At 53.7% G+C, this 10,386-nt stretch overlaps 1 protein-coding gene across 1 annotated transcript in view; it reads right to left on the bottom strand.

The window, feature by feature from the left end:
* OAZ2 (ornithine decarboxylase antizyme 2) overlaps positions 1-10,155 on the bottom strand; it is a 70,447-nt gene extending 60,292 nt beyond the window's left edge. The window contains 1 exon segment of the mRNA XM_025199901.1: positions 10,094-10,155. Within this exon segment, the coding sequence (XP_025055686.1) occupies positions 10,094-10,155 (62 nt within the window).
* Between the last annotated feature and the right edge of the window lie 231 nt (positions 10,156-10,386).

Genomic DNA, 10,386 nt, shown 5'->3' with positions numbered 1-10,386 from the left:
AATCCCTTTTCCCCCTCCCTGCTCTTCCCACAGACATGGTACTGGGATTAGTTAGTGCTTATCCTAGGAAGAGCAAGGGTGATCAATCACTTGAAGCTGCAAGAGGCAACTTTTTGCTGTTAAGGGCTTTCTTTGATGACAGTGTACTTGAAGCTCAAGTCCTACACCCGGGATACAAATCTTGCTTCCATTGAAGTCCAGGGATCCAGGGGTCCAAGCCTACTTCAGGGCTGTCCAACTGTGGAGTGATTGGTGGCTGCACGCTGCACTGGACTCAGCCCCCGGGTTGCGTACCACTCAGGTCGCATTCTGTAGGGGCTGCATGCTCCAGAGTCTCTCTGGAAGTGGAGTAGCAGCTGGGCAGGAACCTGAGCTATATGTTAACCTCTTGTGGGTTGGATGCAGCCCGCAAACCGCCAGTTGGTCCATAATAAGCTATGTAACAGGTGGCGCTGTCACACGTGGTTTTACAAGCAGTGTTTACCTGTACTGGGGGTAAGCTTTTTGATATGGTTTGTTTTTGGGGGGAATTGTGGTGGGAACAAGAGAGCTTATTCTTTGCCTTGATCTCTCAGAGGGAGAGTTTCTCCCTCAAATACTGGAACTGGGTATTTGAATTTTGAGCTGAGGTTCCTGAGTGAGGGGGTTGTATGTGTGCTGTTTGTGACCATCTCTGTTCCAGGACTGATGCACTCAGTATAAAATTACAGTAAGAAAATCCCCAAACTTCAGGTCATTGATGTCTCCAAAGGCAAGCTAAGCTGCAAGGCTCTGACATCTGCTACTGCTTGGTGGATACCACTAATGCATACCTGGATATTCTGGAAGATGATTTGTCAGACATCTTGCATAGTCATTTGTTCCCTGTGAAGTGCTACCCTTTGCTCTGGGAAGCACCTGATGCCCATTTTGCATTAACATGAGTGATACCACAAAGTGGAGGGCACTAGGGAAGAGTGGCCTTCGCGTAATCCAGATTCTGCAAGCAAGACTCCATCTTGATCTGGACAGCATCCTTTTTCACCTGAATGCCAGGATGGCTCCTTGCTAGATGGAAACTTTGGTCATGGCAGGCTAGGAATGCAGGACAGCATGGCCTACCTAGGTATGACATCATTCCCATCTCCAAGATGGCCCAGTTGCCTCCCCTGTGGTGTTTGACCGCTGTCTTCCCCTTGGAACAGTTTGTGGGGAAGGAGTTGGTAAGCAAGGCAGGGGCAAGGTGGGGTGTGGCTGGAAAGAGGTTAGGGCTGGGCCCATGCCTACTTGGCCTCTGTTGATTTTCTGGCCATTATCAGCTGTGAAACAGGGCAGTGCTATCTGCGCCCTACCCTATGAGGTCCATGGGCTGGGCAACCTGCCCTGTACCACATTGCTGGCCACTTTCACTGCAGCCCCTTCCCCGGCTTTCCAGAGCTGGCACATTCCAACAGGGCAGTGGCCTGCCACGGTGCCGCATTCCCTTCAGGAGGTGGCCAGCCTTGCTGCGAACACAGCACAGAGCCTGCAGACCCTGGCGCCCAGGCCTTGTTTTCCTCAGAGCATTTTTATTTCCAGACTCATAATTTCTCTCTAAAGGGCTGGTGGGAAATATAATTAGAAAGTGGCAAGAAGAAGGTCATGGCTCTGCTCTGCCTGGAATGCTACGGCGCCTGGAGAGGGGGCGGGGAGGAAAGATAAGCAGAGAGCGGGAAGGCGATGCACTAACCCTCATCCCCTCTGCACCGTGCTAAGCAGGGGGTTTGTTGGAGAGGGAAGGGCAGAGCAAATGAACCCCAATTCAGCCCCTGGTACCACTGAAGCAGACTTCAGTGGTCCTAGTTCAAGGCTGAGGAACACTGTCCCCTCTAAGGTCTCCCCGCACAGAGATGGGCCCACTCTCCACTCTCTCCCAAGCAAAATAGTGCATGCGAACCAAGCACCTTCCCTCTCCGGTCAGTGCTCCTTGTGGGAGGTGTCCCTGCTCTGCAGTCAGCTTGGCACCTCCTAGCTGCCCTGGTCAGTCCAGCTGGCCTAGAGAGGTCCGCCAGCTCAGCTCATCCACACCCGCCTGTCTCTAGCTGGCCGGCTGGGAATCCAGGACCCGGGGCTGGTGGGAGGGACTGCCCTAGTGCCCATGTTGTTCTTTCATTAAAAATCTGCAGATAGATAAACAATGATGGAGGGAGCTGGGTGTTTTCTTAAGCTTGGGGGAGTGAATAGTGGCTGCCCTCTGGGGAGAGCTGCAGGCCGATTGCACCACAGCCCTTCAGCTCTCCGTGGGGCCAGCAGCTATCAGGCGGAGGGGGAGGGCCTGTGAGGTGGAGGGGTAGCAAGCATGAGCACAGAGCTCAAGGCCCTTTAAGTGTGCTCTCCCCTTGCAGTTCCTGATGCTAGAAGAGCCGCACGTCAGCTTCCCAGAGCTGCTTTGTGTGGGGCAGGGCTGGGGGGCAGTCTCTGTAGGCAGGAAGCAGGGGAAACAGGACAGCGAAGGCCTTTAAACCACAAGGGCAAATTAGCAGGGTCCATGTTTCAGCATCCTACCTATCACAGCATCTCCATCATTGCCACCAAGCCCTGCATTACAGAGAGGGGGGCCTGTGTGCTGTGACTGCCATTGTGTGCGTGCGTGTAAGACTCGGGCAACAAGGCTGTTGTGAGTTAGTCTGTCGGCACTGGGGGCCCTGGCACCTCAGGATGGGAATGACTGTTAGGGTACGGTAGCTACCTGGGTGCTGGAGGAGTGTCAGGGGGCAGGACCCAAGGGTCAGAGCTGATGGTAGTGGTGGAATCCAGAGCTGATGGTACTGGTGGGTTAGGAGGGGATGGTAGGTCAGGATTGAGGGGCACTGGCAGATGCATGTAGGGCAGTCGGTACTGGGATAACAGGAGGCTGTGGGTTGGCATTGGGGGGCACTCAGCTGGGCCAACACTCTGAGCCCACACGACTGCTCCTCTGCCGGCTAGCAGATGCCCTCAGCCAGCCAGCTGGTCTCTCTCCTCTTCCCTGCCCAGCTTCAGCCTCAAATGAGTGCAAAAGAAGTCCCTCATCCCTGCCCAACCCCTGGCACAGCTTAGGTCCCCATGCTGCGTTGAAGCAGTACCAAACCCAGCTTGCAGCATCCCAGATCCCAGCTCCAAGTAGAAAACCGCTGGAGGAACTGAGTTTCCAAGGAGACTGTGAGCTGTGGATCTGCCTTATATGGCCTAGGAAAGCTCCCTGGACCCTTCTCAGCTCACGCTGCCCTGTTCTTTGCCCTTACTTTAGCATCAGCTGCCCTGCTGAGGTCACTCTGTTCCCAACTGCTTGTGACACTAGGTGTTACACCTGAACCTGCTGTACTGGAGGGGAGGTGTTGTTCAGAGAATGGGGAGGCCTGTGTGTGTGCGTGGCAGTGGGGGTGTATGTCTGGGCAGTAGGAGACCTTTGCATGTGGGAGATGGGTTAAATGTGCTGGGGGGAAGGGGCATGTGAGACACAAGGGTAGGCGGCCTGCCTATGTGTGGTAGGTTGGGTACATGCATGCGGGAATGGGGGCATGTGAGCTTAGGGGATGGGGGTAGATGTGGGGAGATGGGTATATGCATGAGGAGGCAGGTACTTGTGAGTACAAGGGATGAGGTACATGTGTAAGGCTGGGAGCATGTTAGCATGGGGGTGAGCAGTGTGCATGCGGGGTGCGTGAAGGGTACAGGGCACTTTGTGTGAGGTGTGTTGAGGATGCCAAGGAGGCACGGAGAGGCTGTCATGCCTGTTGGGGGTAGGGGTCTATAGGAGGGAGGGGATCTGCATACACTGGGTGTGTGAGGGACAAAGGATGTGTGGGGGTTTGGGATGTATGGGGGTGGGGGTGAGGAGGCCCCGAGTGTGGGGGATGTGGCAAATGTCAGCCTGTGTACTTAGGATATGGTAAGAGTTGGAGGTGTGGGAGGTGCTGAAGTTACATGAAGCATCTCTCAGAAGCACTGGGCCTAGGAGCCTGTGGGGATGTGCGTATGGGTGGCAGCGCACCAAACAAAGCAGAAGGAAGCTGAGTCATCTGGTCCTATTAAAGGGAGTCCTGAGGCAGGGGCAGGTAGAGGGCTTCTTCCCCTCCCTACCCATTGGCTCTATCTAGTGTGAGGCAGCGTGTGTCCTGCCGGCATAGTGTGCTGTGGAAGTAAGGTACTGTGGGGAGCTCTCACCTTTGCGTGCTCCCTGCTTGTTCTCTCCTACCCGCCCCCCTACCCGGAACAGAGGCAGCTTGGCTGGATGTGACGCTCTGTACCCTTCGTTCCTCCCTTCCCCTGTTTCTGTCTCATCTGGCACTGGACTGCCCCAGTACATCCTCCATGCCAGATGCCTGCCCTTCCCAGCATAGAGAGGCAGCCTCGGGTACACGTTTGGGGTCCTTCCACTCAGCATTGGTTTTCTCCTAGGCTGCAGGTGTCTGCTGGATTACAGGGACTGTCTCAAATGGGAGGATTCACTCTGCTCTGCAAGACCCCAGACAGGATTAGGTCTCACTGCAAGGACCTGTAGCTTGAGGAGCACCCCTGCCCTGAGGAAGTTATAGTCTCACTGCCTAGAGGCCATGGCTACAAGAAACAGCTCAGAGAAGGGAGTGTATATGTGGTAGGGAAATGTGGTCACAGGCATAAGGACTGGCTCTCATGTTTGCTGGTGGCAGCAAGCTGCAAGAAGAGGCACTGTGAGGAATTGACATGTGCCCCCCATCCTCCCCCTGGTTCATGTCTCTTCAGCATCTGGGCTACCAACTGCAGCTAGCCAGGGTGGACGGCTTATGGGAGACGCTGTCAGCAAAGGCTGGCAGAGGATACCAGGTGGGGCAAACAGGCAAGCCTGGTTTAGGGAGGGTCTTCCAGGCAAGAACAAGGTCTGTGTCTCTGAGGAATGAGAGGTGCTGGGGAGGAGAGTATAGTAGATCTAGGTAGGGCCTGAATGCAAGAGGCCACGTGTATCACACATATGCATACCCCTATGATTCACATTTGTGCAATGCACACATGGGCATGCACGCACACACGCATGTGCACAAACACACACATGCACTGCAAATTCAGCCAGTTCTCATGCCGTGAGGGAGGGGTGAGGATTATGTTTCACAGAAGGGACTCACGAGGCCAAAGGTTTAGACTCCAGCAGCTCTGGTTCCACGGGGGTCTGGACCCACTGACGTCACATGTGAAATGGTTCACTCCCAGCCGGAGCAAGGCCAAAGGAGACAAGCTGGGAACTTCCTGTCCCTAAAGGAGATTGGGGGAGGGGTGGAAGGGAATGAGAGAAAGGAGGGGGTGGCACCACACTTCCCCAAAGTGATGGGAAGCAATAACACAGCCCATTAAAAGACTCTGAGAAGCGTCTAAATTTAGGGACAGCTGAAGTGTCTGGCTGCCTTCTCTGCGGAGAGCAGGGGCCGGCAGCTAAATAAACTGAGCCTTGCAGGGGGCTGTGGAGCAGTGTGCCTAAGAGCACAGGGCCTCTTGCTGCGCTGATGTGGGGCGTTCTTGTGTAGCTGGGGTCAGGGCTCAAGAGCAGAAGGACCAAGTCACCTCCCTCTCCTGTTGCTTCAGTGTGGGGCTGGGAGCAGATGCAGGCTGCAAGCACAGTTACCAGTGTTTTGGGCTACTCTTTGCCTGCTTTAGGGGTGAATCCACACTGGGGTAAGACTCCACACTGCCTGGTGCTATCAAGCATGAGTGGCAGGTTTGGCTCAGGAGAGGACCAGGGTGAGGATACCAGGGGGCTGTGTGCTGGGACTGAGGGGCACCAGCAGAGCTATGGGAGGGCCCAAGGCTGGGATAGCAAAGAGCTGCACAGGGACCAGAGGGACAGCAACTGCCTTCAAACCCTTGCTGAAGCCCCCAGCCCCGGGGCATCCTGTCATGGTGCAGGATCCTGCATACTGTTGCACAGCCTGGGACCCTGGAAAGGTCCAGTCTATCTGTGACCCTGCCATTCCATGAGGCTATTGAACAAGAAACCCTGCATGATCCCAGGATTTCACCCTCCCTCTGCCACGCTTATACCATCTTTGGTGCACAATATGGTCCAGCTGTGGAGTCTGTTTTCTGTTGCTCCCCTGGGTTTTACTGGGCATGGGTTGAAGACAGGGCCAGAGTGGCTGGTGATAGGCAGAAGGTTAGATCATGCTGCTGACCTGCAGCTACAGTGGGATCTGCTAAAGGATCCAGTGGGACTGAGCAGATCCCATGGCCCATGCATTTATTTTCCATGACCCAGGGAACTCATTCAGCCAGCAGGTTTAATTCTGAATGTGCCTTGGCATGGAAGGCTGGAGTCCGACAGTGGATTGCATTGCTCCACTGGCTGGTAACCCCCAGCTGCCACTTGGCTGTGCAGGGGTGGCTTATTTGAAGGGTCAAATGCTTCTTGGCCTTAGAAGTCCCAAGCTTCATGATGCTGTCCAAAATTCTGGGTTGATCCCAAACAGGCCCATCCCCCTCTCACCCCAAGGGACAAAGTGGGGACCGTTTGTTCTCAAGACAACCCTTTCCGTTGGGAGCATTCTGCTTCCCATTATTGATGGCCCCAAAAGTTCCCCACCATATAACCTTGGATCTCCAGCCAACCATGAAAGTGTGTGTACCCCCTGCATATTATCTGCCCCAGAATAGGCTGGGGCAAACTAATGGATAGGCTCTGGGCAGCAATGCCTCCCTCATCCAGTTGTTACAGAGTGGGGTGAGATCAGCTCCTGTCCCAATTCTGCTCAACTTCTGCATTGGTAATTCAGAAAAAAAACAGGGGCAATGACTGCTTGCCAGAGAGGGGTTTGATTTGTGAGGGGAGTTGCCTTTTCCTTTAAGCCCCAGCTCTTAGAGTACCTATACATGTGCAAAGAGGCTGCTCCAATGCACTGTAATTACAACGCATTGGAGCAGATTCAATTAATCGAGTCTGCTGGAGCATGGTAATTACCACACTCCCACAGATTCCAGCATTACATATCAGTCCCTGAGTTGAAAAATGGTGGTGGGGACACTTTAACTAAAGCTCATTGGAGTTAAAGCACCCCTGCTGCCATATTTCAGCATGGGGACTCTGATACACATGACACTCTGAATACTTTAATTATAGAGGCTCTTGGAGCACATCTATAAACACCCTTAGATTCCTGTTATTATTTGCAGATCTCAGCTTGCCTTCCTGGTAGAGGAGGAAAGCCAACAATGACAGCCAGTAAAAAGCCTGACATTGTATTATTTTAAAAATCTCATGGATTATACCCTGATCTCATGGTTCCTGGTGTTCAGTTTCATGAGGTTTGAAACCCAGGGGCTTGGTAATGTCTCTCCTGCTTCCTACAGCTCAGCGCATTCTGGTGCTGCTGTAAGGCAGGGGTTTCCAGCCCTGCAGGGAAAGTGTTAAAGTACAAAGTAGTTTGAATTTGTCTGTGCACATCAGAATTTGTAAAGCTGATTTGCAAAACTTTGCCCCAACCAGCTGTTGCCTGCCAGGAAATGCCCTGCTCAGGGGTCATTGTTGCAGCTGTAATCCAAACAGAGCCCCCTTTCCTCTGTCAGCTATGCTGGGGACTGGGCAAGTTTCTGGGGATGCATTTGTCACCGCACTGATCTATTGCTAGGAGCGTGGTGATGTCACAGGACCAGGAAGGAGGATACCAGGAAGCAGCTCTGATCTGTAACAGGAGCAGGTGACTCTGAGCTTGCAATGGTCCATATGTCCTGGGCAATAAGACATAGCCACAGACAGTAAAGGGCAAGGCTCATGCAGCATGGCTGCTTGGGGCTTGACTGGTCTGGACCCTATTGCTGCATGGTTTGGGGTAATGTAGGGGGTGCAGAATTCCTGCTCCCCAGCCAACCCCTCTCCTGTTGGGCACAAAGCAGCAGTATGTGACAGGCAGGCCAAGATTCCCCCCAGCCCTGCGGGGCAGGCTGGGGTGCTCTCTGACTAAGCAGCAAGTGGCAAAGTGCTTGTGGTTTCTCTGAGGAATGTACACTGTGGATCCTCCTTGAGCTCCAGGGATTACCATTTGTGCCTTTAGGGTGCCCTGATGGAGCTGCCTTTTTGGGGTTCTTCCCATCATAGATGACATTCACAGTGTCCCTGGGAGAGAGAGCCACTGAGCCTGGGCTACTTGAGCGGAGACAGAGGGAGGAGGTGAATATTGACCTTGCCCATAGCTACGTTGCCTGCTATGTGCTGTCCTGGAATGACATGAGATGGTATTTCTGCCTTAGCCTTGTAGGCTTCAGAGAAACCAGGGTGGGAACTAGCAAAGCTGGTTGCATTAGCTCATAGTCCCCAGGGGGCTGGTGCAGGGCTGTTGTCTACAGCATGCTCTCCAGGACTTTGGCAAGCCCAGCTTCAAATGACTCAAGCTATGGAGTTCCCAGAATGTCCACCCCTCAGGAGACCTCGCCATGGACTAGGACAGCTCACTGGCAGTGAGGAACAGTTCTCAGCACTAGGCTGTTCTTACAGAGCCCATCCCCTGCTCTGCTCTCATTTCTCACTTCCCTGGCCATTATTACAATCCATAGGCTGCTGGTGTGTCCTGTGTCAGCCAGCACATACATAACCCAGTGCTTAGCCTGATATCCCAGTGCTTAGCCAGTGCCATAACCCAGTGCTTAGCCAGTGCTTAGGCCATCCCTTCCTACCCTCCCACCCTCTCCATTGTGTTTCCCCAAACCCCCTTCCTGTCAGTGATCTCCTACAGCCTCCCTACTCCATGAACCAACCTCAACGCCACTTATTTAGCACTTGTAGCTCTGACCCTTTCCCAGCATGCCACGTACTAGGCCCATCAAGGATTATTCCCATCCATCATGGCAAGAACCAGGAATTGGAGCTCCAAGGAGGGATGGGTCGCTCGCCAGTCAGTCTTCACATTGGTAGAGTGGGCACTGCTCTCCATCATGACCTCCCTGGGCTGTGTGAAGTCAATGTTACTCCTTCCCACTGCCAAGTGAATGCCTGCCACATTATTCATTAACCTAGTTAGTCATGTAACCATAGCATTGGACTAAATATTATTGGGCCATGCGCAGTTGAGTTGTGATTTTTTCCCTCCTTGCTGCACTGAGGTTATGCCCCTAGCTGCAGTGTGAATGATGGATGCATTTGCATCATTCTGGCTGCAAAAGAGAGAGCGCTCTAATTGCTGGGATTAGCAGAGGGTTGGCAGCCAAGAAAAAACAAGCCCCTGGCTCAGGGGTCTCAAAGGCTGGAGGCCTCAGATTAGTTCCCAGGGGTTTGGCTTAGCTTGGCTTGTACTTTAATGCGATCAGCTGCCCATTGCTCTGCTTGTCAGATTAGCTGCCAACAGGACGTGGTTTCTGCCCACTTGCTCCTTGGTCACAGCCGTTCCCCTGGTCCTTTGTGCAAACCCATTTTACTCAAGGGGCTGTTTAGGAGCTGGGTATCCACAACGGCTGGGCCACACAATTGGTCAGATGCATCACATGGGCTAGTGTCCCTGGCTCAATTAGGGGAGCTAAGCTTTCCATAGGGGAGGAGTTGCTGCTTTCCCAGGTCTATGGAAGCAAATCTGCAGAGATTAGTGCTTGTGTGTCCATCCTGTTGTGTGCAGAATAGGAGAGGCTCTCATGGGAGCCAGTGTGGGTTTTTCTGAAGTGGTTCTCACCCCACATTGCTCTATGTGCTAGAGCTGGAGATGCTTTGGCTTCCCAGGGATATCCTGGGGAGTGAGCTCTACTAAAGGGGCCATTATCCAAGGACTTTATTCCCAGGAACAAGTCCTGTATCCAGCCAGGCCTTCATTTCACCTTGGCCCTGCTGTTCTGGGCTGGTGGAGTTTCACCCCCTCCTCCCTCAAGGCCTTTAGTCTCCTCCAGGCCAGGCTCCTTCTTAGCCCAAGTGCTCCTGAAAGGACACTATGGGGCTGCAGCTGTTGGCAAGTCTGTGCATTGAACCCCAGAAGTGGCTCCTCCTCCTCTGCCTGCTCCTTTGGGGCTGTGGCAGGAAGAGGGACCCACAGGGCTTTCCCCTCCACATTGTGTGGGCTTTGCTCTGGTAGCCAGCTGTTCCTCACTCCACCCACCTAGCAGCAGGAGGTCATGAGCAGGAGAGCATGGCAACAGGCTGGGTGCAAGAACCTACCCCATGACAATGTCCTTGAGCAGAGCACCAGATAGATCCACCACCGCTTGCTCAGCCACCATTTTTACCTTCCCTCTCCCATCCTCTCCCTCTCACAATAGATTCCCTTTCCTACCTCAGCTCCTGCCCACTCTTGCTGCTGCAGCAGAGCCATTGCACAGCCCTCCCTCTTGCCCAGGACCTCGTGGGCACAATCCTGCTGGCCAGAGCGGGAGTTGGTGAGCACTCTTGATGCCTCCCTCTTCCTGCTGCAGAGTTCCTTCCGCCTCAGGAAACACCAGGCGGGAGCAAGC

Source organism: Alligator sinensis, unplaced genomic scaffold, assembly GCF_000455745.1.
Source record: "Alligator sinensis unplaced genomic scaffold, ASM45574v1 scaffold1097_1, whole genome shotgun sequence".
Classification (NCBI taxonomy): Eukaryota; Metazoa; Chordata; order Crocodylia; family Alligatoridae; genus Alligator; species Alligator sinensis.
The sequence above is the reverse complement of the archived record's forward strand: the minus strand, read 5'-3'. Positions and strand labels throughout refer to the sequence as shown.